General features: G+C 38.6%; 1 protein-coding gene across 1 annotated transcript in view; it reads left to right on the forward strand.

The window, feature by feature from the left end:
* The window catches only part of ddhd1b (DDHD domain containing 1b), a 64,803-nt gene extending 60,279 nt beyond the window's left edge, over positions 1-4,524 (forward strand). Inside the window, exon 13 of the mRNA XM_057822484.1 lies at positions 3,894-4,524. Coding sequence (XP_057678467.1) covers positions 3,894-4,078 — 185 coding nt within the window. The 3' untranslated portion in view covers positions 4,079-4,524. The remainder of the gene's footprint in view (positions 1-3,893) is intronic.
* Positions 4,525-13,581: the final 9,057 nt, after the last annotated feature.

Here is a 13,581-nt window from a genome sequence, read left to right on the forward strand (position 1 = left end):
CCCCCCCCCCCCCTATTTTTTTTCTCTTTGCAATATTTTCAAGTACAGTGATACCAGCGTTGTTTTTTGCAGCCCTTATAATTTGTCTTTCAGACAAAAATTATTTATTGGACTTAGTTTGGGCTGCAACTAATGATTATTTTTATAATCAATTAATCGGACGATTATTAAACTATTGATCAATTAAGCAGAAAAATGTTACCTTCACAATTTAACTTGAAGTGTTTTGGGCATGTTGTAAGTAACTATAACGACAAAATGGATGACTATTTCCTTCAAAAATACGATTTTATTGCAGCTTCCTGACTAAACTGTAGTCTAGAACTGAACTGTTTTAAGGACATAAAAGATGTTTTTAATAAAGGTTTTCTGAGTATAAAACATAAAAAGAACTTCTCAGTACACAAATCGGACAAAAATCCTGTTCATTGATATAAAAAAAAGTGCTGCTGATTGACTTTTTTTCTTCTAGGCAAAGTGCTGATATAAATTATGTCAGTGACGCATATCTTTTCTTTAAACAAACGAAACAACAAAATCAAATAAGGAGTAGGCAGACTGTCATGAATCACTTTTTTTGTTATCAAACAGTTTATAAATGCAATCCAAATCCAATGTCAAAGCACACTCTCTTGTATGACAGTTTAGAGTTTGAGTTTGTGTTGAAAGGAGACTCTAAGCTGTTATATGAATGGGTTTATGTGTGTGATTTCTTTATAAAAAGAAATGAGACAACTTTACTGTCCAACAATAACGCAAGTGCTAGTATCCTTCTACCAAAACACAATACAAATGGACACTTAAGACACTGATTAGCATAATCGCTAACTTGCTTAGCGCTACGTGCTAAGAAGGAACATCTCATCAACAAAGAATACAAACAATACAATTGGCTTTATTTTCTCACCTCTGACGGAGGCACACTGGATCTAACAACAAAAAAGACAATCTAAATCTCGACACTTCGTTAAGTTAGTGATTCAGCAACCCCACCTGAGTGTAGCAGTGAACTCTCTCTCTCTTGCTCTGATAACTACCACGTGCAGCCTCACATTACACAAAAGACCCAAAAAGGACTGCTCATAGCTGCCGGCAAAAATCTCGCCAGCGAATCCGATTCACTGACAAGTGGCGACTTATTTATCGATTTCAATCAATAAGTTGGTGCAGCTATTCTCAATATTGATTGATTGATTGAATTTATTTCGAAAACATGCATCACATTATGGATATACAAGAATAAAAACAAAATCTAAGACTCGAAAAGGAGTAGGAAGAAGTAAAAAAACTTACATGAATCCTACTCCTTTGTCCGCTACATAATCATCAGCATGAATCAGACAAAACAAATACAATTCACAACAGTTCAATAATGCCTAAAGAACAATGGTTGGCATCACTCAACATTTTCTCAACATAAATACTATAATTCATTTCTATAATTACAGAAAACAAGATCTTTGTATTTTCTTTTAAACACGCTCAAATTAGCTCTTTTCTTTAGGTTTTCAGTAAGTTTGTTCCACAACTCCACACCACAAATTGGAGGACAAAAGCTCTTTTTTTGTTATATGGTGATATTGCTTTTTGAAGTTTAACTCCCTTCTCAGATTATACCCTCCTTGTCTATTTGAAAACAAAACTTGTATATTTCCAGGTAATGCGTTTTTCCATGCCTTAAACATGATTATGGCAGTTTTGAATTTGACTACATCCAGGAATTTTAACTGCTTGGATTCCAAGAACAGTCTAATATCTATAAACCGATAGTAGCACAAATTAAAAGTCTTACAGCAAAAACATAGCATAAACGAATGGCACCATTTCGGGTCCATTTTGCAATAAATGGGGGGCTGCGAGACATAATCACGTTTAAATTAATATTTCAATATATAAAAAATGATAGCAGCACAAACGAAACTTTTTACAGCACAAACAAAGCATAAAGGTTTGACACCATTTTTAATCAAAATTGGGGGGGCTGGTTGACTTCGCATTGACCTATGTTTTCTTTTTAATATCTTAAAAACATTACAGCACAAACATAGCACAAACCATTGGCATATATATATTTTTTATATTAATTTGCATATGATGGGGGGCAACTTCATGGAGATCATTTCAGGAGATGAAAAATTATGTTTCAATATTGTATAAATCACCCCCAGCCAAAGTATGAAAAAAATGCAACTTACAGTGGTATGAAAAGGTATCTGACCCTTTTAGAATTTCTCACATTTTTACATAAAATAGTCATCAAATGTGATCTGAACTTTGTCAAAATCACACAGATAATAAATCAGTGTCTGCTTTAACTAAAACCACTCAAACATTTCTAGGTTTTCATATTTTAATGGGGATAGTATGCAAACAATGACAGAAGGTGGAAAAATAAGTAAGTGAGCCCTCTGCCTAAGGAGACTTAAAGAGCAATGAAACCAATTTTTACCAAACAATTTAAGTCAGGTGTGTGCCCAATCACTGATGAGTGGTTTAAAGCTGCCATGCCCACTATAAAACACACACCTGGTAAGAATTGTCTTGATGAGAAGCATTCTCTAATGTGCATCATGGCTCGGTCAAAAGAGCTGTCTGAAGACCCGCGATCAAGGGTTTCTGATTTGTATAAAGCTGGATACAAAACCATCTCCAAAAGTCTGGATGCTCATCAATCGACAGTCAGTGAAGTTGTTTACAAATGGAAAGAGTTTGGCACTGTTGCTTCTCTCCCAAGGAGTGGCCGTCCACCAAAGATGACGGCAAGAGTTTAGCGCAGAATACAAAGAGTGGTAAAAAAGAACCCCAGAGTGTTTGCTAAAGACTTGCAGAAATCACTTGCGCAGTCCAATATCGCTGTGCACACATCAACTAAATGTGAAACTATGGCCAAGAATGGTGTTCATGGGAGGACTACACGGAGGAAGCCACTGCTGTTGCTCGTTTATTGTTCGCAAAAAGGCACTTGGACAGTCCACAGAGGTTTTGGCAAAATATTTTAATGACTGATGAAACCAAAGTTGAATTGTTTGGGTGTAACACACAACGTCATGTGTGGAGGAAAATTGGAAGAGCTCACCAACATCAACTCCTCATCCCCACTGTGACGCATGGTGGAGGGAGCATCCTGATTTGGTGCTGTTTTCTACCTCAGGGCCTGGACAACTTGCAATCATTAATGAAGAATGAATTCAAAAGTTTATCAGGATGTTTTGCAGGAAAACCTGAGGCCGTCTGTCAGACAGTTGAAGCTAAAAAGAGGATGGATGTTGCAACAAGACAAAGATCCGAAACACAGAAGTAAATCAACTTCAGAATGGTTTCAGAAGAATAAATTACTCGTTCTGGAGTGGCCAAGTCAAAGTCCAGACTTGTACCCAATTGAGATGCTCTGGCATGACCTAAAGACAGCAATTCATGCAAGACATCCCAGGAATCTGACTGAACTACAGCAGTTTTGTAGAGAAGAATGGGCCAAGATTAGTCCTGATCTATGTGCCAGACTGATCTGCAGCTACAGGAAGCGTCTGGTTGAAGTTATTGCTGCCAAAGGAGGGGCCACAAAATATTAAATGTGATGGTTCACTTACTTATTTTACCCCCCTACTGTCATTGTTTGCATATGATCCTCATTAAATATGAACCTCATTAAAATATGAAAACCTATAAATGTTTGGTGGTTTTAGTTAAAGCAGACAGTTTTTTCATCTGTGTGATTTTGACAAAGATCAGATCACAATTGATAGTGATTTTATGCAGAAATGTGAGAAATTCCAAAAGGTTCAGACACGTTTTCATACCACTGTATATTCTGAAAAATTCAGTGATATTTAAAAAAAAATTTAAAACCAATATACAACAATTAACTATTAGTTGCTTTTTTTCCTGTCTTTTAGTGGAACTGGAAAGACGCATCGACTTTGAGCTGCGAGAGGGCTTGGTCGAGAGCCGCTATTGGTCGGCAGTGACGTCACACACAGCCTATTGGTGCTCTTATGACGTGGCACTTTTCCTCCTTACGTTTATGTACAGACCCCAGGAGCCTCCTGAAACTGCTGACAACAACACAGATGCCTCATAGAAAATACATGCATACTTGTCAATTCATTTTCTATTCGCACGTTTAAAAAAGAAAGTGAGCGCACTGCCTTTCTCAGTTACAGATGAATTATAAAATTCTCTACCTAAAAAATTTTATTGATTAAAGACTAATGCTATTTTTTACACTGATACACTTTCTAAAATTTGAAATTTTTTAACCTTAATGTTATTATAGAGTAAATCCATGTTAATTTCTTCATGTTATTTATGCATCATGGATTAGAATTTCGACACATTCATTTAAATTAGCTTCACAGAAGAATGAAATGACTGTTACCAAGTGAATTGAAACTGAATTGACATTGACAAACATAAGTGCACGCACGCACACACACACACACACACACACACACACACACACACACACACACACACACACACACACACACACACACACACACTTGAGAGTCATCCCAGTTTACACACTCTTAACCTCAATGTGACCTTTGACAGAATGGACAAACTGTGACCAAAGCCTTGCCCTTTGACCTCTCATCCACATATCCCTGCTCCTGCTCTTTTGCAGCAAAAAACGCTTCTTGCAACGAAAAAATTGTGCTGTTTCCTTGTTGAACTTTACAGTGTTATGTGTATATGGAGGATAGTTTCCAGTTGTGACTCTAGTTGGGATGCTCCTGTTTCCTCATGATTATTACCAAACCATTGACAAATGCCGAGCTGTAATATTCTAATCATTTCTTTCCCTACATCAAACACAGTGTAAATACTGTACATACAGTGCCTTGCAAAAGTATTTGGCCCCCTTGAACCTTGCAACCTTTCGCCACATTTCAGGCTTCAAACATAAAGATATAAAATTTAAATTTTTTTGTCAAGAATCAACAACAAGTGGGACACAATCGTGAAGTGGAACAAAATTTATTGGATAATTTAAACTTTTTTAACAAATAAACTGAAAAGTGGGGCGTGCAATATTATTCGGCCCCCTTGCGTTAATACTTTGTAGCGCCACCTTTTGCTCCAATTACAGCTGCAAGTTGCTTGGGGTATGTTTCTATCAGTTTTGCACATCGAGAGACTGACATTCATGCCCATTCTTCCTTGCAAAACAGCTCGAGCTCAGTGAGGTTGGATGGAGAGTGTTTGTGAACAGCGGTCTTCAGCTCTTTCCACAGATTCTCGATTGTATTCAGGTCTGGACTTTGACTTGGCCATTCTAACACCTGGATACGTTTATTTTTTAACCATTCCATTGTAGATTTGGCTTTATGTTTTGGATCATTGTCCTGTTGGAAGATAAATCTCCGTCTCAGTCTTAGGTCTTGTGCAGATACCAACAGGTTTTCTTCCAGAATGTTCCTTTATTTGGCTGCATCCATCTTCCCGTCAATTTTAACCATCTTCCCTGTCCCTGCTGAAGAAAAGCAGGCCCAAACCATGATGCTGCCACCACCATGTTTGACAGTGGGGATGGTGTGTTCAGGGTGATGAGCTGTGTTGCTTTTACGCCAAACATATCGTTTTGCATTGTGGCCAAAAAGTTCAATTTTGGTTTCATCTGACCAGAGCACCTTCTTCCACATGTTTGGTGTGTCTCCCAGGTGGCTTGTGGCAAACTTTAAACGAGACTTTTTATGGATATCTTTGAGAAATGGCTTTCTTCTTGCCACTCTTTCATAAAGGCCAGATTTGTGCAGTGTACGACTGATTGTTGTCCTATGGACAGACTCTCCCACCTCAGCTGTAGATCTCTGCAGTTCATCCAGAGTGATCATGGGCCTCTTGGCTGCATCTCTGATCAGTTTTCTCCTTGTTTGAGAAGAAAGTTTGGAAGGACGGCCGGGTCTTGGTAGATTTGCAGTGGTCTGATGCTCCTTCCATTTCAATATGATGGCTTGCACAGTGCTCCTTGAGATGTTTAAAGCTTGGGAAATCTTTTTGTATCCAAATCCGGCTTTAAACTTCTCCACAACAGTATCTCGGACCTGCCTGGTGTGTTCCTTGGTTTTCATAATGCTCTCTGCACTTTAAACAGAACCCCGAGACTATCACAGAGCAGGTGCATTTATACGGAGACTTGATTACACACAGGTGGATTCTATTTATCAGCATCGGTCATTTAGGACAACATTGGATCATTCAGAGATCCTCACTGAACTTCTGGAGTGAGTTTGCTGCACTGAAAGCAAAGGGGCCGAATAATATTGCACGCCCCACTTTTCAGTTTATTTGTTAAAAAAGTTTAAATTATCCAATAAATGTTGTTCCACTTCACGATTGTGTCCCACTTGTTGTTGATTCTTGACAAAAAAATTAAATTACATATCTTCATGTTTGAAGCCTGAAATGTGGCGAAAGGTTGCAAGATTCAAGGGGGCCGAATACTTTTGCAAGGCACTGTATAAAGTACTTCTCAAAACTAGCTTGTCGGATGGCTAACAAGCAGTCAAAAATGGTCAGAGGTGGGTAGATTAGCCAAAAATTTTGCAGTGGTGGATGGAGTACTGTACTCACTTTTTTACATAAGTAAAAGTACAGATACAAAAAAATGACTTAAGTACAAAAGTACTTGCTTTAAAATTTACAAGTGAAAACTATTTTTCCCAATGTAAAAATGTAATATTCATATACGGATAGTCCCTGGGTTACGAAAGAGTTCAGTCCCTACGCTGGCGACGTAACTCTTAATTCCGATTTCTGCATAAATCTGAATTAGCCCTTTAAGCACCCATAAATACACCCTAAATCTGAAAGTAGCTATCCTTAATTTATCTTCAGCCCGAACCCAACTCGATCCGAATTTCGGGCCGCGTCGGGCCCAAAATGTCAATTATTTTTGTTCGGGTTCTCTCTCGCTAACTTTAAAAAAAATATATATATATATATGGCGGTAAACACAGACAAGACTGAAAAAGCAGTTTCTGCCCTTGAACTCTTAAATAAATTGCTGTATTTTAAGCCAAAACAACTGTTGTGTTTGATAGAACAATATGTACATATGCTGCCATAGCAGATTCATGCGCACTAAGCCTCCGAACTATTTTTAATTTGTCCGTTTTACCCTGAAAACCCCCCGTTTACAGACGTCGCGTAACCGCTTTTGTTTCAACCTAGCCATAAAAAGAAGGTAAGTATATTCATTATTCAAAATGTCTGTCCTTTTTAGCTTAGAATCATTAATTGATGTCTAATATTTAGGTTTATTAAAAAAAAAAAAAAAAACACACTTTAAAAAATTATTCACTCGCATATTTTAAACTTTTAAACAAATGATGTCACAATGAAAAATTTGGCACCTGTAAAAATGTCACGGATGTCTACCTGATAACTAATTGTATTTTTTTTTTGTTACTGTCGATTTTCCCCGATCCGTTAGATGATAAATAATCGATCCAAACAAAGAAAAATTGGGAAAAAAATGTTTAAAAGGGTAACTATATGAAAAAGAAAATCTCAACCACTCCATGGTGTCTGCGATTTCTGCATCGCGACCCTTGCTATATCACCAGGTTTCACCCATAAAATCCCCCAAAAATCCGGCTGTGGCCATTCACAGCTGTGTCTTGACACTCGGTGATACATGCTACATGGAGTTTTTGGATCGAAACATGGTATGTATGCGATAATATCTCGCTAAAATCGTGGCGTCTTTAATTCTGCTCTCGAGTGCTCTCGCCTCCAGTTAGGGTTTTGCTGGTTTTTTTTTTTTTTTAATGCCCTCCTGTTCAAAAATTTTCTACCCCCAGACCAGAAAATTGACATTTTAAGCTTTCCAATGATGTAACACACGTGCATATAGGATAATTTTGAAATTTGGCCAAATTGGGGGTCTCAGAGCGGAACTTTAAGTCACCTGAGTGTTTTTCGCCATTTATATTTATATATGTATACTAAAACGATGTATGGAACTAAGGAATATAAAAAAGGAGATTGGGGCATGGAAAGGCTTCAAATTGGTTGTTGAAGATGCAGAAACCTGTCTCGGCTTCGCTGAATGTAAACGAATTCGACGCTTTGCTCTCATAGGAGAAATATATTTAACAAACTTTTCCAGAGTTAGTTCGTTGTGTAAATGCATTTATAATGACCATAAAAATATATAGACTATTTAAACATTGAGAAAACTTTTTTCTGCCAATTCAAAGAGATTAAAATAAATGTTAAATCCACTATCCACCTGATAGAATAGACACACAAATATAAAAGATATAAAAGTTTATTGTTTAACTGGGAGAATTTCTTACAAAAGACAGGCTTTAATTATCTTTATGGACGGGCATCGTCACAAATGTGATCACACAAAACGCAACCATGCATCGCATCCCCGCATTTCCTCCTCTTGAGTCCTAATAAAACATTTTTTTATTTCAAAATTTCGGGGTATTTTTTCGGGTTCGATCCTGCAAATCAAGTTAATTGATCAGGTCGGGCTTTAACACCCACGGGCTGGGCCGGGCTGGATTTTTTTAGGCCCAATCTAACCCCTACTTGTCAGATGCAGAGAGACGCTGGGAAGAACTACGGAGAGTAAATACATGAAAAATATTGGTGGAAACGAATGACGCTACACAAGCTCTTTATTATGCTTGTTGTTAACACTTGTGCATATAAATCGGACGTTAGTAGATTGTTCTTATTGGAAATGGGTGTGTGGCAGCATGGCAGGTTTTTTTTTGTTTTTTTTTAAAGATGGAGTTTTGACAGTTGCCGTCATATTTTCGGGATCAAAGAACCGAATGCCGGAACAGTGTTCCGCCTGAAAAGTTCATCCTGGTACGCCGTTCCGCCTCGTTCCGGCTCACTTTCACCCCTGAGTAAAATTAAATAATATGGTGTGGTAAAACTACTCTTAGAAGTATATTTTTCACAAAAAGTTACATTTACTCCATTACATTTACTCAAGTAACTCTTTACTACCCACCTCTGATCAGGAGTGAAACAAAGACTTTCTTTACGCGTTGTGCTGATGCGGATGTGTGTCTTTGCTCAGCAGTAAAAGTGAATCAGCCAGCATCATTGAATGAACTGCTTCAATTTGAAATGACCATCATATTCGGACACTTTTAAATGTCTTTATACAGCTGTCACGCTGTTAAAGCATATTTCTGTTTGATGTAATCCCCTACCCTGCTAAAAGCCTTTTTAATGGCAAACACATCAACATACTTTTAAGAGCTGACCTGATTACTGAGAAGGGAATTTTACTTCATTTTATGATTTCCCAATACATACCTTAATATACACAAAATATTCTTATAATAACTTTCATTAAGGATCTGACAAGGGCTCTGCCTCACAATCACTGTTGTAATTAATTCATCTAAAAATGTTTGGTGGGATAAAAGCTCAGTTTGGGACATCATCCAAGCATGCCTTTATAGACCATGATTTTTGTTACTACAATGTTAGCCCCTAATGTTCTTTTATCATGTTGAGCATTTTTCACTCCTACATACAGTTGTGGTCAGAAATGTAGAAATAATGGGAAATAAGTGTATGGCCACTTTGTAATTTAATTATTTATTTACTTTTTTTCACTTGTGACCAGAACTGTAGGTCATATATTTAAATGTGAAGTGGCCAAATGTTTTGTCTCTAACAAAATCTTGATAGCAACAACATATGTATGTAAATTATATCTCAGTCCACCTATAGCACAGACTCCAATACCGGAATTTTTACATGGATATTTATTTATTTGACGATTAATCTATTTGTTTATTTTACTTATTGACTACATATAGTTTCTCTGTCTGAGTACAGTTTTACAATTATGGAGAATTGTTTGGTTGCATTTTATCAAGATATCCATGTCAACATTTATACATTATCATGCTTTTCGTTGCCAATGTTTCCATTCATAAATAAAAAGTAACGGTAAAAATGAAAAAGTATGATTCATGTCCTTTTATTGTGACATTTTTGCCTTTTATAATTGGTCAAAAGATAAGACATGTCAATCCCCATTCTCGCAAACACTGTGTAAAGGTTTGCATTAGTCTAACACATTCATTATAGCAGTGCTTCTCAATTATTTTCTGTTACGCCCCCCCCCCCCCCCCAAGGGAGACATAAATGTTTCGCGCCCCCCCCCCAACTCTGCTGCCACTGTAAATAGTGTCATTTGTCTATAATATTACTATTATAAGTAAGCCTCTGCCTCACATTGTATCCTTTTTTTCTATTAGAGAAAATAACAGAGATCAACTTATAAAGTATAACTATTAATATTGTTTTGTTTGTAACAGAAAAAACGCGCATCAATTTGCCTGAATTAAAAAAAAAAAAAAAAAAAAAGTCACATCAAAACTGTAAAAATACACTCAAGGTACATTTTTTACCACTTGATACTGAAAAATAAAATCAGTAAATAATAACAAATTCAAATTGATTAGAAACATTAACTCATGAGGACAATATGCCAAAAAATTTGACCGAAAAACCAAAACTGAATAGAAGAAGGGGGGGAAAAAAAAAAAAAAAAAAAAAAAAAAAAAAGAGTCTTTGGACAGAAGGACAGTTTTTATTTTCGCTACTCGCTGCTCACAATATCACCTCCAGTTTGCAATGGTATGGGGTTATTTTGCACTGAGCATGCTAACAGTGCTCACTGGTTTACTGATATAACACTGACAACGCGGGACGATTGTTGGCATTATTCGGCACATTTTCGCTGAAAAACAACCAAGCGGCTTATCAATGAGATTGGGGTCTAATGTCTTTAAGTGGCGTCTTAATTGATTTGGCTTCCGGCTGTCCGCTATTATCATTTTTAGACACAGTAAACAGTGGTCTTTCCTCGTCTACCACTGTATTAAATGTCAAAGCCAAAAGGCAAACGGCCCGAAAAAAGTGCATTCTCGGCGGCCGAGGGAGAACCGTAGGTGAGGGCGGTCATCGTGACGATCCCATGCCGAAAATGGCACTTCTCGGACGGACACGTGAGAACCGGAGAAGACAGTGGGTCGCTGCGTGAGTCCAGCTGGAAAACGGCTTTCGAAAACGGCGCACAGCTCTCCAGCTCTTCATGAGTCTCTTCCGTGTGCTCTTGCTTACTTCAAAAATAGTGCGCGCACTTTGAAAATGAGAGCGCCACTGCCACCCACTGAGTGGATGTGCAAGTACACTTTATTCTAGTACGGCAAAAAAAAATAAAAGCCTGTTCCCCGAGGTCACACGCGCCACCCCTGGCATCGCTCTGCGCCCACCTGGGGGGGTGCGCCCCACTATTTGAGAAGTACTGCATTATAGTAAAGCATTTAACCATAATTTAGGCAGACTTCACTCCATGCCCTTTGACATAGTCAAGGGGACCAACTTATCAGCCCTCGCCTGATAAGGTAAGGAGAAGACGTCAGGACTCTTCGGTGGGGTCAGAACACCCACGGCCTACCAAGATAAAAAGTCAAGACATGCGTCAGTTGTCGTGGCAACCACGACCCAGCCACGAAAGATGACACATGAACTTGACCGCCCTAACCTGCGACAGAAGGATGGTCCCAAGACAACACCCAGGCACGCCTTCCGCCCGACCCACTCCTCCGCAGCTTTCAAAAGACTGAACATTTAGCTAACAACTGTCACTTCTCGGGGAAATTTCGATGTATCCGTTGTTTTGGTGACCCTGGATCCAGCATTACCTCTCCGTCGTCTGTTTTGCTTTGTTTTTTGATCACTGTCGACGAATAAATTGTCAACCTGTTTTCGGTGATCCTTCTTTAAACCGTTCAAAATGGAGTCAGTACAAAGGGTTAACACAGTGAACGCGCGGAGTTTGGCCTACCCGGCCGACTTGCTGGAGCTGCGCCAGCGGAACGCCTTCTGGTTCGGCTGTCGCTTTTCTGGCGGCTTGGCTGGGAGGCCGAATTCCTTCAGACATTAAACTATATCCTTAAGAATGTGCTTTTAACACAAAATGCATCAGATTAATAATAGCAATTACGCCAATAGACTTAATAAAGTCATTTTAAACTTCACTTATTTGCTGCAATATTCTATGTTCTTGTTGCAGTATCAAGTGATATGTTAGTCTTAGTAAAAATGAGAAAATGTGTGTGACAGGCGTGGAACTTTGGGGGGTGCTGGTGGTACGGCGGCATCCAGGCAAGGGGGCCCAGTTTGCGGCTGTAAAAGATGTGTGGTTGGGCGAGGGGAGAGTCAAACAGAATACTAGGATGGTGTGCGGAACTCCAATAAACACGATAAAAAACGATTTTTGTGGGTAGTAATTATGATCCATATAATTTGTATTAACAATCCTAAAATATTTAGCTAAGCAAGTGAACTGTATTAAATTGGTTCGAATGAACTCTCTTTACCTAATTTTAATCAATAAAATCTTCAACTTGAACAAACAAGATAATACAGTGTATCACAAAAGTGAGTACACCCCTCCCATTTCAGCAGATATTTAGGTATATCTTTTCATGGGACAACACTGACAAAATGACACTTTGACACAATGAAAAGTAGTCTGTGTGTAGCTTATATAATAGAGTTAATTTATTTTCCCCTCAAAATAACTCAAAATATAGCCATTAATATCTGAACCCCTGGCAACAAAAGTGAGTACACCCCACAGAAACTACATACATCCCTAAATGTCCAAATTGAGGACTGCTTGTACTGCATTTTCCCTCCAAAATGTCATGTGACTCGTGACAGGAGTGCTATCAGCATTGCTGCAGAGATTGAAGAGGTGGTGGGTCAGCCTGTTAGTGCTCAGATCATACGCCGCACTGTACACCAAATTGGTGTGCATGGCTGTCACCCCAGGAGGAAGCCTCTTCTGAAGACAGTACACAAAAAAGCCCGCAAACAGTTTGCTGAAGACAAGTCAACAATGCACATGGATTACTGGAACCATGTCCTATAGTCTGATGAGACGGGCGGGCTTATAATTGGGTGGAAAATTTGAAAGAGGGCAAGAAGCCGAGTATAGTGCTCTCCCTGCAGTGACAAGCTGCTGGTAGTCGGCCGAGGGAACAAGGAGCATGTCAGCTACAAAATGCAAGCTACCTCGGTAATAAAACGTGTGCCAGGATCCCAGTATTTAACATACTACAAAACACGATGTTTATTCACGTCCTCGTAAGTCCAGTGGTCCCACAGTTGTCACACTTTTGTTTTGGCCGATCTCTAGGTGAACGGGAACTTTTTGAAACCCAGAAAGGCTCACACGCCTCTCCCTGGTGCAGCCACAAAAGCCTGCAGCCGTTTGGCTGGCGTGATGCGAAAAATAAATGAATTTATCGCCAAAATCAGCTGAATCGCAGTCCATCTGCATCAGAGGTTGCGCTAGACATTTTCGTTGTCTGTCATTTTGACTGACAGGGTCATAAAAATCCGGTCATAATCTATTTTTACCCGTCACTTAAATTTTAAAAATGATAATGATGACATATTCAATAGTATTTAGTTTTCATTCATTTTTAATTAATATTGTAACGCTTGCTTGCCGGCGAAAAATTAGACACGGAAGTCGTGGTATTTTTCTCCCTCTTTTTACTCTGCTTACCGCCT

This window comes from Corythoichthys intestinalis, chromosome 19, assembly GCF_030265065.1.
Source record: "Corythoichthys intestinalis isolate RoL2023-P3 chromosome 19, ASM3026506v1, whole genome shotgun sequence".
NCBI classification, from domain to species: Eukaryota; Metazoa; Chordata; class Actinopteri; order Syngnathiformes; family Syngnathidae; genus Corythoichthys; species Corythoichthys intestinalis.